This window comes from Cervus canadensis, chromosome 12 (genome assembly GCF_019320065.1).
Source record: "Cervus canadensis isolate Bull #8, Minnesota chromosome 12, ASM1932006v1, whole genome shotgun sequence".
Lineage (NCBI taxonomy): Eukaryota > Metazoa > Chordata > Mammalia > Artiodactyla > Cervidae > Cervus > Cervus canadensis.
Window position 1 is genome coordinate 49,139,370 of NC_057397.1, and position 17,670 is coordinate 49,157,039.

Below are 17,670 nucleotides of genomic sequence, written 5' to 3' on the forward strand. Positions count from 1 at the left end.
TCTCACCGCTTCTGCTCTAGCTCCTATTCCGTTCTGTAGAAATCGTTTGTTATTCAGCTTACCTGTGCCCACCTATTAGTTTCTTCATAGTTATTTCTCCTCTAGGACTGATACATATATACTATCTGCTTCTCTCCCTCTTTTTACCTGGCTGTTTGTCCCCCATGCCCTGTTTGACTGTAGATAGCAACACCCACTTTGATCTAAAGCAATCCCTTCAACAAAAATGGAAATGGAATATTGGCCTTCTGGATTACGTGGTCATGTTCTTGAATATAATTAGGATGTAATACATTCATTGAACTGCATTATAGATAAAGAGGATTACATTTAATAAAATACATTGGAAGAGTCATATGAATGCTATTGGCTCAAAGCATTTGATTTAATTAAGGATGCTGAGTTAAGACTAACTGAAAGAAAAGTTGTCACTTCCTTGTGAAGACTCATCATAATTTCTAATATTATTATCATTTTGGCCTCCCTGAGGAGAAAAACAGTGGAAGCAAAATGTATGACTAACAGTGTTTTTAGGCAAAATGTCCTGTTACTTTGGGATTGGCAACCTATATCATACCCACTAAGGAAAAAGATTTTTCAGTATCCCCCTCCATAAAAATTGAGGTTCACACACCTCATTTGTGGTTTATTAAGTGGGTTCTGACTTATTTCTCTTAATCATAACTCAGCTATCCCACTACCAATTTATATAAACAACAAAAGAAAAGAGAGATTGAGATATCTATCTATTAATGTCTATGTATCTAATTAAACTGTTAGAGTCAAAGGTTGTTCAGCTTTTCCTGTATCCCCTCATAGCAAGGGAGAGCATCTTCTCTTTTCCAGCTGCTGAAGTGAATGAAGGAATGAATCACCAACTACTGGTGCATTATCAGTATCCTCCCCTTCATCCTCCAAGGTGATCACAGATGCACCTTGGGTGGGTGGGTGGAGGAAATAAAAATTTTAAATTAATTTGGACTAAGTGTTTTTAATACTGAAAGTGATGAGAATTTTAGAGGCTGCACCCAACATTTCTTTAAGGAGAGTAAGATTTATCAGTGCATGTTTGAAGGCTATAATTAAGGATAAAAGAAAGAAAGGAAGAAATTTCTGTTTGTGTTCCACGATTTTCATAATACTCCATAAAATGCCTACTCAAGCAAGAACTTCCTTGTTCTCAGTGGAGAACTCCCTGAATAACTATGGCTTCCTACCCATTATGGGATGTCTGAGAGAATTCCTTGAGTGAATAGGATGGGACTAGAGTCCCTGGGAAAACTGTTTGACAGCAAGGCTGGACTTGCTTGCCAATGAACTTACCCTTTGAGAATAAGGGATTTTTTTCTTGAGTCTCAATTAGCCTCAAAAGAAAGGAAATCCTCATTCACAGAGATTTCACTCTCTGGAGGTAGTTGATTTGAGGGAGCAATTAGAGTAACAATCTGATGCATAGACTAAACTATATTTGTGGGTCTCATAGAAAGAATGTGTATTCACACATGTTTGCCTATTCGTATCTAACAATAGACTCCTCTTTTAGTTACATATTAAGGTAGTATTAAATTCCTAGAGGACTACCATAGCGAAAACTAATTTAATAGCAATCTTCAGGAGTTTGTACCTAATTTCTGTGGAGCTGGGCAAGAGAAGAGTAGAAGTTGTTATAGAAATGAAAAGAGGTTCAGAGCTAGGATTGCTTCTCTGCATTCCTGGCACTTTAATATCTATATTTCTGGCTTTCTCTTTTTACCCAAGATAGAGATGCAACTTGTTTCCTGTAATTTTCCTTGAAGCATCATCCAGTATGCTGAGGTTAGACAGAACAGGTGGTTACTTTGTTGTTGTTCTTGTTCAGTCGCTCAGTCATGGTCAGCTCTTTGCGACCCCAGGAACTACAGCATGTCAGGCTTCCCTGTCCTTCGCTACTTCCTGGAGTTTGGTCAAACTTATGTCCATTGAATCAATTACGCACTATGAAGCAAGTTTTTTTTAAAAAAAAAAAGACGAAGGAAATGGAACCCTCCTTGTTTATAATCCCTGAGATCAAAACCTAATTCTTCTTCAGGTCCTTAATCCCCTTCTGAGCACCTGTCATTTCTAAGATGAAAGAACACCAAGATTCTGTAACATTTTTATTCAAAAGACTTTTATCTGAATACAGTCTGAAATATTTCTGACTCTTTTATATCTCAAAGCATACTAGGTATCTTGAATTTGTCCATTCTACTTAAAGCAACACAGAAATGAGTTAGTACTCCAGTAAGAATTATTTATAACAGACTTTCTTCAGGCCTTAGAAAAATGAAACAGGATAAATGAATTTTGTCTACTTTACCATTTATGCTTTGCTTTCATTGTTTAAAGTGGGGAGGGGTGAAAAAAAATAAAGTGGGAAGGGGGATTAGAGGCAGTAATCTGTATTTCACTGGATGGAAATTACCTTTTTATGCCAGGAACCTGAGTGATTATACAGATTAGCCATATTCTCTTAGATTTTGTCACCACGGTCTGTGAGCCAAGAGTTGTAAAATGACCTGAGGGATGGGAATCGAGTGATGGTTTTGTTAACAATGTAGATTTCTGGTTCTTATGTTATAATTACTAGGAGAGTGTTCTGGGAATCTGCGTTTTAATAAGTTTTTAATCTAAACTCATCTCTAGATGTTTGGGCTTCCTTGGTGGCTCAGATGTAAATAATCTGCCTGCCAGTGCAGGAGGCATGGTTCAATCCCTGAGTCAGGAGATCCCCTGGAGGAGGCAATGGCAACCCACTTCAGTTTTTTCTCACCTGGGAAATCCCATGAACAGAGGAGCCTGGCAGACTGACATGACTTAGGGACTAAACAACAACAACGAAATGACACCTGTAGATGTCTAGAAAGGTTTGAAAGTCTTCAAAAGCAGTAACTACCACATGAAACCAAAAGGTCTTTTCCTCACTAACTGTAAGTTACAGAAACAAAGAACTACTAGACTTTCTCATACAGAAGTATTGGACCTAATTTCATGTGCACAGGGAGGCTAAATAAGCCAAAATATTGCAGTTTGGAACAAAGAAAGGTTTATTGCTTGGTCCAAGCAAGGAGAATGGTTAGCTCATGCTCAAAAGAACTCAGCTCCCTGGTGGTTTTCAGAGAAGAGTTTTTTATTGTTGTTTTTTTGTTCTATTTTTAATTAATTAATTTTTGACTGATCTGAGTTTTGTTGCTTTACATGGGTTTCCTCTAGTTGTGGCAAGCGGGGGATACTGTTTGTTGTGGTGCAAAGGCTTCTTCTCATTGTTTTGGCTTCTCTTGTTGTGGAGCAGGCTCTAGGCACATGTGGTTGTGGCACATGGGTTTAGTTGCTCTGCATGAAGCATGTGGAATCTTCTAGGACCAAGGATTGAACCCATGGCCCCTGCCTTGGCAGGCAGATTCTTATCCATTGTGCCACCAGAAAAGTCCCAGAGAAGAGTTTCTAGATACAGAATTTGAAGTGAGGGATATAGGGTCAGTGACTTTCTTGTGATTGGTTGGTGGTAAGGTAACAGAATGATATTTCAGGAATCTTGTGTTCAGCCTGAAGTTACTCTCTTCCTCCTATGAAGGGCCTTAGTTCTTGTAGAGGAACTCTAAAAGATATACTGTTTCTGCATCCCCTCACTTCCCTGAGCAATAAATTGTAAATCTGCCCTTTGGAACTCAGGGAAGGTCTAGGAGGCTGAAGCTTTTTTTTGATTTTTGGTTTTTTTTTCTAAAAATTAGAAGTGGGATACATGTACCTGAGAAGGCCCTCCAGGATTCTGCTTGTTTTTAGTATTTCTCACTTTCTTTCTCTGGTCTTTCTGTCTTCCCTCCATAACCCCCGTCTTCTATTCATTTCTTTTTTCTTTTTAATAGAACTCACCTCTGACAAAATCTCCTTCAAGAACTCTTTTCTAATGCCCTTGAGATTTTACCTGTCTCTTCCCCACATTTCTAGCCTATCTAGATCAAACATGCACTTATTCTACATGTTAGCTATGAATGTCTTCCTTGTATAAACTGTGTGTTTCCTGAAGGGAAATATAATGTCACATAAATTTTTAAAAATTGCATCACCTAGCATAGTATCTTATATATAGCAAAAGCTAAATAAATGTTTGTCAGAATTAATAAATACAAAAATAATAAATAAATTAATATCACAGAAGCACTTAAAATTGTGTGGTTAGAATCTCAGATTTACATTAAAATTGAGTTACTTTGAGTTGAGTATTTTATCCCCCTAACCATTCATTTCTGTCTTCACTAAACCTATTTTAAGGAGAATAGATATGCTTAAATAAATGTCTCTCTTAGAAAATTAATCAAATACATCTATCATGGAAGTAGTTACTAACTTGGAATTGGAATTTTACCTCTTCACTACCTAGATCTGTGTTTCTCATCAAGTCATATGTTTGATGATATTTTTTCTTACCTACAAAACTGATATGAGAAAGAAACCAGCATTTTTATGCTACTTGATTATTAAAAGGGATTTCCCAGGTGGCCCTAGTGGTAAAGGACCCACCTGTCAAGACAGGAGACATAAGAGACATAGGTTCCATCCCTGGATCAGGAAGATCCTCTGGAGAAGGGCATGGCTACTCACTCCAGTATTCTTGCCTGGAGAATCCTTTGGATAGAGTAGCCTGGCAGGCTACAGTCCATAGGGTGCAAAGAGTTGGCCAACTGAAGCAACTCAGCATGCGTGCATGGTTATTAAAATAAGTAAGTTATGTATATGAAAACATATGCTAAAGTGGAAAGCATTATGACCAGCTTAGTTGGTATAGCAGAAATGGCTAGCTGTTTACCTTTAAGCTGTTACCCCATTCATTATACAGAGTTGTAGGTAGGAAATAGCTACCCAACTGAGGGACTTCATATCACAGCCTTCTTTGCAGCTAAGTGTGCTCAACTGAGTAAGTAGAAGTAATATAAATAACTTCCAAGCTATGATCCATAAAAAGCATAAGCAGAGTGGCCCTCAATGCTCTGTTTCCTGTCAACTGAAATGGAAATGGCCTCCATAGCAATCTAGGAAATTGCATACTGAAAATGACTGAGGCTTTGTCATCCTGGGTCTTGAGAGACTAGGAGGAAAGCTATTCTTCTGACAGGTACACTTCATTGTATTGGTACATGAATATGCCAAGGAAAAATTTCACCAGAGTTAAACAGGCGAGGAAGATTTTATTCAAGATGGTTGCAGTGGGGAGGATAGATTGAACTCAAATGCACTGAGGGAAGGCTGTTAAGGGCTGAGATCAGCTAGTTGAAAATTAATGGAGAAAATTGAGTGAGGGGGTCCAGAGTCTTGAAGAAGCCTGTTTAAAGTTTAGTCAAACTGAAAGCCATTTTGGTCAAATGAGAAATAAACTATTCTGTTAACTTACTAAAATTTAGATATTTATTTATTTTATCAGCTAAAGTCATCCAATTCACCCACAATTAGGAGAGAGGAAACCCAAATAGAAATAGTCCATCCTAGCCTCACCCCACTGTAGTGTTATAATGCATAACAATACCTACTTATATTTTTTTTTATTAAATTAAAATGTTTTTCCAAAGGTTACATCTTAAATCTGTTTTATTTTCTTTTGTAAGGTTTCACCTTAATCTTCTGCTTACATTGAAGCTTTAACATCAACCTATGTTGAAAGTGACATGTATAACTGAGAACTCCAGATTCTATATTCTCTTGTTTCACAGTCCTTTTTGCCTCAGTAGTGAATCTTACTATCTTTCCATGTAAAACTCCTTTTTGTTTTGTGTTTCCTATTTTAGCAAATGGAATTATCTTCTATAATGTAGTTCATGACAGGGGCCCAGTAACCAATTTATCTTAGCCCAACTCTTTTATCTTGCTCAATCATTGCATGTAATCAGTAGATGCTTTAGAATCTGCCTCCTAAATATCTCTCATATTCAACCCTTTCTAGTTACCACCACAAATCAGAATCTGATTATACCTTCCTAGGTAATTACAATAGTTTCCTATTTGTACTCACCAACTCCAGGTGCACTGTTCCTAATCCATTATACCTGTAGCTTCCATTTAAATGAAAATTGTGTTTTTTTAATCTATACATGTATATGTAGCCTTTAAAAGTTTTTCAATTGACTATTTTCATTTTCCTTAATGTAACTTATCAGGTCCTTTTCTACTCTTTTTCCTTCATCTCTCGTCACTTCTTGGTTCCCTAAAAAAATATATTATGCTAATTCAGCCTTCTACTCTTAAGCACGTGCTGTTTCTTCCATTTACAGTATCTTCTGTCTGTCTCTTGGTGAACTCTGACTTATCCTTGAAGACTCAAGTTAAATGGAGTCTCTTCTATGAAGCCTTAATTCATGCCCTCCTCCAGACCCCTTGCCCATGGGTATATCTTTCTTATATAACTTCAGTTCAGTCACTCCATTGTGTCTGACTCTTTGGGACTCAATGAGCTGCAGCTCACCAGGCCTCCCTGTCCAACACCAACAGCTGGAGGCCACCCAAACTCATGTCCATTGAGTCAGTGATGCCATCCAATCATCTCATCCTCTGTCGTCCCCTTCTCCTCCTGCCCTCAATCTTTCCCACATCAGGGACTTTTCAAATGAGTCAGCTTTTCACATAAGGTGATCAAAGTGTTGGAGTTTCAGCTTCCACACTAGTCCTTCCAATGAACACCCAGGACTGATCTCCTTTAGGATGGACTGGTTGGATCTCCTTGCAGTCCAAGGGACTCTCAAGAGTCTTCTCCAGCACAACAGTTCAAAAGCATCAATTCTTTGGCGCTCAGCTTTCTTTATAGTCCAACTCTCATATCCATACATTGACTACTGAAAAACCATAGCCTTGTATAGACGGACCTTTGTTGGCAAAGGAATGTCTCTGTTTTTTAATATGCTATCTAGACTGGTCATAACTTTCCTTCCAAGAAGTAAAGCGTCTTTTAATTTCATGGCCGCCATCACCATCTGCAGTGATTTTGGAGCCCAAAAAAATAAAGTTTCTAACTGTTTCCCCATCTATTTGCCATGAAGTGATGGGACCAGATGCCATGATCGTAGTTTTCTGAATGTTGAACTTTAAGCCAACTTTTTCACTCTCCTCTTTCACTTTCATCAAGAGGCTATTTAGTTCCTCTTCACTTTCTGCCTTAAAGGTGGTGTCATCTGCATATCTGAGGTTATTGATATTTCTCCCAGCAATCTTGATTCCAGCTTGTGCTTCCTCCAGCCCAGTGTTTCTCATGATGTACTCTGCATATAAGTTAAATAAGCAGGGTGACAACATACAGCCTTGATGTACTCCTTTACCTATTTGAAACCAGCCTGTTGTTCCATGTCCAGTTCTAACTGCTGCTTCCTGACCTGCATACAGGTTTCTCAAGAGGCAGGTCAGGTGGTCTGGTATTCCCATCTCTTTCAGAATTTTCCACAGTTTATTGTAATCCACACAGTCAAGGCTTTGGCATAGTCAATAAAGCAGAAATAGATGTTTTTCTGGAACTCTTTTGCTTTTTTGATGATCCAACGAATGTTGGCAATTTGATCTCTGGTTCCTCTGCCTTTTTTAAAACCAGCTTGAACATCTGGAAGTTCACAGTTCACATATTGGTAAAGTCTGGCTTGGAGGATTTTGAGCATTGCTTTACTAATGTTTATATAACTTATAACCTTATTATTTTTTATGTTTACATTTCTGTATTTTGCACATGTGAAATGTGAGGAAAGGAATGAGAATATCTTAATTACATTTGTAAAGAAGTTTCTAGAGTCAGCTTGCCTCTATTCAAATCCTTGCTAGCTGATGTACAAATTATATAAAATTTCTACACATCAATGTTCTGATCTATAATGGTACATATGTGGTTGGATTATTTTAAATATTACATAAATAATAAATACATAGGACTTCTTACATATTGCCATATATCTAGGACACTGATAACTTAGAGGTAGTCCAAATATCACAGGGGCACGTATCTGACACACAAGTGTTTGCTGAATGATGGAAATACAAATGAGTAAATGATGAATGAATAAATATAACTTGAAAATAATTCCCTGTATCTTGATCTACTTTCTGTTTACTATATATTCCAAGTTTCCTTTGTTCTGTCAAAGATACTGTCTTTTCCAGAAGTTTTTTTAAAGACTGTAGTACCATTATACTTTGAGGTACACAAGCTTTTGGTGTTAACTATGTAAGCATTTCTTAAAATTCAATAGCTGCATATTTATTTTCAGGCATTATGGAAATAAGTTGTATGTTAATTAGGGGAATAATCACTTTGTAGCAAGGTCACTATTTGGGAAAATACTTTCAGTAAACAGTCACAACATATTTATGCTACTCCTTTGCTTTAATACTCTTTCCGAACAATTCTGCCTCTCTAACATGTTGTAATGAGGGACCAACCAAAATGCTTCTGGGTTTCTACTTTTTAATAGTTAATGGCCCATTACTCAATTGCTAATTTTATGACTAATTACCTCTTTAATTATGATTATACTGAAGTGTACAAATACTTTCCTAGAACAGTATGAGTTGATGATATATTAGGTATTACCATTAGAAATCCCATACTTCAGGGATCTTCTCTCACCAAAATGCTTTCCTCTGTCTTTTAAAATATGGCAATTTAAGTGACTGTTATGCACATAATTTCGTTTTTGAAATGCATAATAACCCTACAGGAAATTTAATTATAAGTCATCATTAAGTAAATAATCCTCATGAAAATACTATCCTGTGAAAACTTTTAAACAAACAAAATCAAATTCTAATAAGGAAGAAAATTTAGTTTTATGTGAAAGTCCTTACTCATGCAAATAACAAATTTTGACAACTTCATATAAAAAATATTTTTCACAAATGACATTTTATAATAATGCTTGATCCTTAAGCCAATTTATTACATATATCCTATTTTGTTTGGGTTATGCCAATTACTTTAGAATGAGAAAGTGTAAAAACAGTGCCTGGAACAATAGGTTTTTGAAATTCTATATGGTAAAACTGAAAGAAACAAGTAAACAACAAAGACAAAAATATAAACACATGAGATAGAGTTAAAAATGAAATATTTAAAGAAAATAAAAATATAAAATGTTAAGTCATTGGGAAGAGTCTCTAATTTGTTGAAGCTGATATAGTATACATTTGACTTTCCAAATAATTTTTAATAATTCAAATATTTTTGTTGCATTTTATCCCCTCTTTGTGTTCCTCCTGAAGATATAAAGCAGGCTAATGTATCAGGGCTGCTGAGTGCAGCGGGAGAAGTTCAGAGTACAGGCTAGAGTTTAAGGCAGTAGCTAGATCATTCATGGCCTGTTGGTAAGCACGGCAAGAGACCATTTAAGGATGTTTGTGGTTTAGAAAAGAACTCTGACCATAGTGTGGAGGATAGTTAGTGTAGATGAGAAGACCAATCAAGAGGGTCAGTTAAGAGGGTTTACTCCAGATATGAAATTATGGTTAATTTAAACTAAATCTGGCAGCTGTAGACATTGAGAAAAAAGAATGAGCTTGAGGATGAGTTGGATATGGGAGTAAATAGTAAGGAAAATGGGCTTCCTTGGTGGCTGAGACAACAAAGAATCTACCTGCAGTGAAGGAGACCGAGGTTTGACTCTAACAGATGACTACTTCTAAATTTCTGGGCTTTTCAAATCCATGGATGGTGATTTCATGTAATGATATTGAAAATAATGGGAGAGAGCTGGTTTTGAGGTCCTGTTTTGTAAAGCTGACTTGAAAATACTTTTCAGACTGTGAAGTCTTGTGAACTTTGACAAGTTGTTCTCTCAACTTGGTTTATTTCTCTTCAAAATGAGGTGTTTACAGTAAAATACCTTATCAGTACCTACTGGAATTAAAATGCTATCATTGCAGTTTCAATTGTGTATGAGTTTAGAAGAAAGCAGAAGATTAAATTATTGAAATGATGAGCTGAGTTGAATCTGATGTTAAAGGAAAAAGAGATCAAAGTACCTGTCTAGAAAAGCAAATGGTATGATGAAACTGTACTTTGAAGGGCATTATTCTGACAGCTGGGCTGGAGTAAGAGAGATATTAGCAGATTGGAGATCAGGGAAGAAACTGAATCAATGAAGGCCTAAAATTGTAATAGGGACTCTGATAAAAGGAAGATCAAAGTTTTAGACAGTGTAACATGAATTAACAGTATTTGATACATAAATCAGAAAATGAAAGAGAGAAATTAAAACTAACATGTTTTTTTCCAAGATTTGAAAATGGGGAAAATGGTGGAGACACAAGAACATATTTAAGGGATATAATTGGGAGACTTGAGTTCATCTGACATGCTGAGTGTGTAACTAAACCTTATTTCAAAAAGTAAAGTTTTTTTTTTTAAGGGAAAATAATCATTCAATAATAGAATGACTAGATGTTTTACTTTCAAAACACGCATGTAGGCTAATTTGCTTCAGTTGTGTCTGACTCTGTGTGACCCTATGGACAGCAGCCCACTAGGCTCCTCTGTCCACTGGATTCTCTAGGCAAGAATACTGGAGTGGGTTGCCATTTTCTTCTCCAGTATATATACACAGATTAATTTTAAAAAACATAATTAATACTAAAAATATCTTCTGCAGCTTACTCTCTAGCATTCTATTTTTACCTATTCTCTGATTTTATTTTTCAGCTCCATGTGGTGGCCATTTTTCAGCTCCCAGTGGATTGATTCTTTCACCAGGATGGCCAGGATACTATAAAGACTCTCTGAATTGTGAATGGGTGATTGAAGCTGAACCAGGACACTCTATCAAAATTACATTTGAAAGGTTTCTAAAAATACTTTTCTACTTTAAAAAACAGATTATCTAAAAGAATAGTTGACATTCTCTACTTACCAAATTAATGATTAATTTTATTGCACTAGTCAGTTGTGTTTTGAGTGTTTCAAAATGTTTTCCCCTTTTAGCCTTCAGTTTGTTCTGAAGTTAATTTTCTATTTGCTTAATGCTCTATCAATACTAATGAGATATATAAGATGAATATTTTTTATTCATATATATATGTATATATACATATATATATATGTACACACTACTGAGATATGAATCTATAACTTTTAACTTAATGTTTAGTTGCCCTATATTTTGAAGGGCCTGGGAATTATGTTCTGCTAGATTGTCAAAGGTAAAGATGCTGTAAATACATTTGAATTGCTACCATATTGCAGCCTGAGGCATCTGCTTACATACATTACCCATATACCCACACTTACAGGGCCTTCAGAAAAATGGCTGTGTCAAATTCATGTGAATTAATGATTTGTCAGTAAAGTGTCCACTCCCACCCAGGATAATTAATATTACTGATCAAATAATCTATATCCTATAAGATTATAATATTGTCTATTAAAATTTTTAAAGAATGAATCTTCATGTCTGTGATTGGATCACTATTCCCAAATCCAAATAGAAATATTTATATAATTTTTCAATTACATTGTTGACCCCTTTCATCTTCCAACCTTTTCTTTACAAAAAAAAAAAAGGAAAGAGAAGGAACCCCTGTAAGCATTATAGTAAATGTATATATTTGTCAGAATTGTGCTCTGACGATTGAATTTTACAAATATAACATGATCTTTCCCTAATTAAAGAGTACCTTCATTGAATTAATCTATCTATTCAGGCTAGTGTAAAAATCTGAGAGGAAAACATTCTATTTTGAAAGATGTATAATACTAAACATTTCATATGAGGTCACTCTCCCTTATTATGACCTACACAATTTTACTATAACTGGATTAATTTCCTCAGGCTGCCATAACAAAGTATAACAGATTAAGTGGCTTAAATAACAGAAATGTCTTTCCTCTTAGTTCTAAAGGCTAGAAGTCTGAGATCAAGGTGTCAACAGGGTTGTCCTCTAAGGCTTTAGTCTTTAGCTAATAGATGCCTGTCTCTACCTTCCTGTGTCTCCATGTGGTCTTCCATCTGTGTGTATATGTTTCTTAATCTTTTCTTCTTATAAGGACAGAAGTCATATTTTAGTTAATCTAGTCACTCAGTCATGTCTGACTCTTTGTGGCCACATGGACTGTAGCCTGACAGGCTTCTATGTCCATGGAATTCTCCAGGCAAGACTACTGGAGTGGGTCTCCAGGGGATCTTCGCCACCAGTGCTCCCTCCACTATATAGCAGGATAAATCTCAAAATATCTGTTACTTAAGCAGAGCAATTTAATAAGTATTTGTTTCTCTGAGTTCCCAACTTGGCAATGGATGGGATGATGGGGATGAATTTTTGCCTTTCTAAACATTCAGAGTAAGATTTTTGCCACTAAATCAAAGATCAGTGTTCTTATAAGAAGAATTCACCCCTTCTCCACATCCCAGATGACTCAAATTGTAGCCAACTTTTAAATTAAAATAAAATAAATATACACATAAATATTCAATTTAGAAGAATTACATAAGCATAAAATAATATCATAAGACAATTAAGTGTTTTTAACAAAGAGTGCATTATTATATGAAAAAACATTCCCCAGTTTGCTAATAATAGTCACTAAACTCCACTGAAGTAACCCCTGATATCTTTCAGGGCTTCCCATGTGTCTCAGTGGTAAAGAATCTGCCTGCCATTGCAGGAGACATGGGTTCAACCACTGATTGGGAAATCCCCTGAGGAGGAGATGGCAACCCACTCCAGTATCCTTGCCTGGAAAATCCCATGGACAAAGGAGCCTGGCAGGCTACGGTCCAAAGGGTTGCAAAGAGTCAGACATGACTTAGTCACTGTGCACACATGCATGATATCCTTCAGCCTTATGTAGGCTATCTAGCACTGCCTATCTGATAAGCAGTTAGATTGCAAAACAGTGGTTGTAATTCAGAGCACCACGCACATAACTTATAATTTTGAACTTTTATTTGAAGGGACAATTTTCTCTGTCCAGAGTTCTTAATATGTCTGTCTTATCTCTTCAAACCTGTTGCATAGGCTTCTTTGCTATCTTGTTTAGATACCTTCAGAATTCTCGAAAGTGAACTAATACACACCTACAGGCTATGTTCTAAGTCAGGCCAGCCCAAATTTACCTTCCTTTGGAAAGAAAAAAATCTTTCCAGTCATTTTTATAAGATGCAATGCTAGAAACACCTAATTTGATTTCGATAAATATAGTTTACTTAGTTATTGCCACTTTCTTATTCTCTTACCTTTTTCCTGAGACACAGTTTTTTAAGTTAGACTAGAAACAAGAGAATCAAATTAAAAAGTGATTTTCAAAAAAAAAGAAAAAGTGATTTTCACTGCTAGGGTTTGTGCACAGCAACAAAAAGCAGTTCTGTACATTGAACAAGAACAACAAGCCTAGGGTGAGAAATGATTTCCAGAATCCAAATATTTTTTTTACTTCTCCCATGAGTATCACTGAACAGGACTTGTCAATTATGCCTCTTTTCTTAATCCCTCAACTACCCACTCAAGTAAGTTACAACCCCCCCACCAGCTCCTTCACCTCCTAGATAGCAATCTTTTTTTTTTTAATTCTGTGTTAATTATCCCAAACACTGGAAGAATCAAGAGTTAGACCACTTTGTGTATTTATTGATGATGTTTTCACAATTTTAGAATAGACAAGGAGCAGCTGTATCAGTATATTTCTTTTGAATCAAACTTTATGTAACTAAAATAAATAAAGTCCCACATTATTTTAAGTGTTGTGAACAAAAATGTTTGAGGGTTTGAAACCTCTATCGGCCCTTCACACATATACATGTGTGCACGCACGCGCGTGCGCACACATACACACACACACACACACACATACACACACACACACCCACCCACCCCCATTGGGTTCTTGAGTTTGAGCTGTTTGAAGGGAAAATTATTTTTAAAACTTCCATTTCTTTGGTTTTTCCAAAAGATTCTTAAAGCATGTGTGTGACCTGCTTTAGGGTTGTCCATACTCCATTTGCTTTTTATCAGAAACTGTGTTCCTTAAAGTAATTCACATTTTAAAACTTCTGCTACATGGTCAGAAGTAGCTGTGTAGCAAAACAGCAAGCATCAATCTTCATCAAGTTAAAAATAAATGAGGATTTTATCCATTAGGTAATAACATAAAATAGTCACTTTTTTCCCCCCATTTTTAAAAATTTTATTTTATTTTTTTTCCATTTATTTTTATTAGTTGGAGGCTAATTATTTTACAATATTGTAGTGGCTTTTGCTATACATTTACATGAATCAGCCATGGATTTACATGTATTCCCCATCCCGATCCCCCCTCCTGCCTCCCTCCCCACCCCATCCCTCTGGGTCTTCCCAGTGTACCAGCCCCGAGCACTTGTCTCATGCATCCAACCTGGGTTGGTGATCTGTTTCACCCTTGATAATATACATGTTTCGATGCTGTTCTCTCGAAACATCCCACCCTCACCTTCTCCCACAGAGTCACCTTCTGTACATATGTGTCTCTTTTTCTGTTTTGCATATAGGGTTATCGTTACTGTCTTTCTAAAATTCCATATATATGCGTTAGTATACTGTATTGGTCTTTATCTTTCTGGCTTACTTCACTCTATATAATGGGCTCCAGTTTCATCCATCTCATTAGAACTGATTCAAATGAATAGTCACTTTGAAATCAGAAATGTGTACATCACTTTCTTGTATAGTGACCTTATAGTATTTCAGTGCTTCATTTCTCCCTTAAGATTTTTCTGAGAAACAAGATATCATCTTTGAACTATTGACCAAGAATTATGTTATTTAATTACTTTCTGATTTTCAGCTGAACTCTTGTAAGGATATTGATTGTTAATTCTTTAATAGTTCTTCTCATCCTGAGAATATCTTTTTATAGAATTTGTTTGCAAATGATGGATTGCATTTATTACAGAGTAATACCATTTGCTTTCTACTACTCATATATAGCATAAACTAATTTGGCTGAAAATGAAATTTAAAAATTCAGATAATATATTCAGATGACTTCGGAGACTAGGGTTTGATCCCTGGGTTGGGAAGATCCTCTGGAGAAGGGAATGGCAATCCACTCCAGTATTCTTGCCTAGAGAACCCCATGGACAGAGGAGCCTGGCGAGCTACAGTCTCTGGTGTCAGAAAGAGTCAGAAAAGACTGAGCGACTAACACAAACTCACATATTCTCAAATGTCGTCAGTGATCAGAATTAGTCTACAGAAAAATAAATACTGAAAACATTACAAATATATTACTGATTAGTTGGATTCTTGAGATTGTCTAAATCAGTAATATCTCAAGAATTACACTTTCCTGTCAAATGCCAGGGCTTCCCCTGATGGCTCAGCAGTAAAGAACCCACCTGCCAATGTAGGAGACATGGGTTCAATCCCTGGCTCAAGAAGATCACTTGGATGGTATGGCAGCCCACTCCAGTATTCTTGCCTAGAGATTCCCATGGACAGAGGAACCTGGTAGGCCACAGTCCATAGGCTACAGTCCATAGGCTGCAAAGAGTCAATGAAGTGATTTAGCACACACATACACATCAGATGCAAAACGAAATAACAAAACCACTAATGGACATATAAGTTTTAACTGTTTATCCTTTCCTAACATCAGTTCAGTTCAGTACAGTCACTCAGTCGTGTTCGGCTCTTTGCAACCCCGTGAACTGCAGCACGCCAAACACCCCTGCTCAAAACCAACTCCCAGAGTTTACCCAAACTCATGTCCATTGAGTTGGTGATGCCATCCAGCCATCTTATCCTCTGTCAACCCCTTCTCCTCCTGCCCTCAATCTTTCCCACATCAGGGTCTTTTCAAATGAGTCAGCTCTTCACATCAGGTGGCCAAAATATTGGAGTTTCAGCTTCAACATCAGTCCTTCTAATGAACACCCAGGACTGATCTCCTTTAGGATGGACTGGCTGGATCTTCTTGCAGTACCAGGGACTCTCAAGAGTCTTCTCCAACACCACAGTTCAAAAGCATTAATTCTTCAGCGCTCAGCTTTCTTTATAGTCCAACTCTCACATCCATACATGACTACTAGAAAAACCATAGACTTGACTAGATGGACCTTTGTTGGCAAAGGAATGTCTGCTTTTTATTATGCTATCTAGACTGGTCATAACTTTCCTTCCAAGGAGTAAAGTGTCTTTTAATGTCATGGCTGCAATCACCATGTGCAGTGATTTTGAAGCCCCCCAAAATAGTCAGCCACTGTTTCCACTGTTTCCCCATCTATTTGCCATGAAGTGATGGGACTGGATGCCATGATCTTCGTTTTCTGAATGTTGAACTTTAAGCCAACTTTTTCACTCTCCTTTTGCATTTTCATCAAAAGGCTCTTTAGTTCCTCTTCACTTTCTGCCTTAAGGGTGGAGTTATCTGCATATCTGAGGTTCATGATATATTTCCCAGCAATCTTGATTCCAGCTTGTGCTTTGTCCAGCCCAGCATTTCTCATGATGTACTCTGCAGATAAGTTAAATAAGTAGAGTGACAATATACAGCCTTGACATACTCCTTTTCCTATTTGGAACCAGTGTATTGTTCCATGTCCAGTTCTAACTGTTGCTTCCTGACCTGCATACAGGTTTCTCAAGAGGCAGGTCAGGTGGTCTGGTATTCCCATCTCTTTCAGAATTTCCTACAGTTTATTGTGATCCATACAGTCAAAGGCTTTGGCATAGTCAATAAAGCAGAAATAGATGTTTTTCTGGAACTCTCTTGCTTTTTTGATGATCCAGCAGAATGTTGGCAATTTGATCTCTGGTTCCTCTGCCTTTTCTAAAACCAGCTTGAACATCTGGAAGTTCATGATTCATGTATTGGTGAAGCCTGGGTTTAATTTTGAGCACTACTTTACTAGTATGTGAGATGAGTACAATTGTGTGGTAGTTGAGCATTCTTTGGCATTGTCTTTCTTTGGGATTGGAATGAAAACTGACCTTTTCCAGTCCTGTGGCCATTGCTGAGTTTTCCATATTTGCTGACATATTGAGTGCAGCACTTTCACAGCATCATCTTTTAGGATTTGAAATAGCTAAACCGGAATTCCATCACCTCCACTAGCTTTGTTCATAGTGATACTTCTTAGGCCCACTGGACTTCATACCCCAGGATGTCTGGCTCTAGGTGAGCGATCACATCATCATGATTATCTGGGTCGTGAAGATCTTTTTTGTATAGTGCTTCCTAACATAGCCAACAGTTAGATCTTATTCTGAGATTTGCAGGGGAATTTTTGTTTTCATTCTTCTCTCATTTCTCAATATTTGGTAGCTCCTAACTCAATTAATTTTACTGTTAATAATCCTAAATTTTTATTTTTGTTCGCCTTCCTGTCCTTAACTTTTGACCACAAGCTATCAGTATCAATCTTCAATTCAGTTCAGTCGCTCAGTCATGTCTGACTCTCTGGACCCCATGAACCGCAGCATGCCAGGCCTCCATGTCCATCACCAACTCACGGAGTTTACTCAAAGTCATGCCCATCGAGTCGGTGATGCCATCCAGCCATCTCATCCTCTGTCATCCCCTTCTCCTCCTGCCCCCAATCCCTCCCAGCATCAGGGTCTTTTCCAATGAGTCAACTCTTCGCATGAGGTGGCCAAAGTACTGGAGTTTCAGCTTCAGCATCAGTCCTTCCAATGAATACCCAGGACTTATCTCCTTTAGGA

The 17,670-nt window shown here is 37.0% G+C and overlaps 1 protein-coding gene across 1 annotated transcript in view; it reads left to right on the forward strand.

Moving 5' to 3' along the window:
* CSMD3 (CUB and Sushi multiple domains 3) overlaps positions 1-17,670 on the forward strand; it is a 1,309,925-nt gene that overhangs the window by 852,095 nt on the left and 440,160 nt on the right. The window contains exon 17 of the mRNA XM_043483744.1: positions 10,679-10,817. Within this exon, the coding sequence (XP_043339679.1) occupies positions 10,679-10,817 (139 nt within the window). The remainder of the gene's footprint in view (positions 1-10,678; positions 10,818-17,670) is intronic.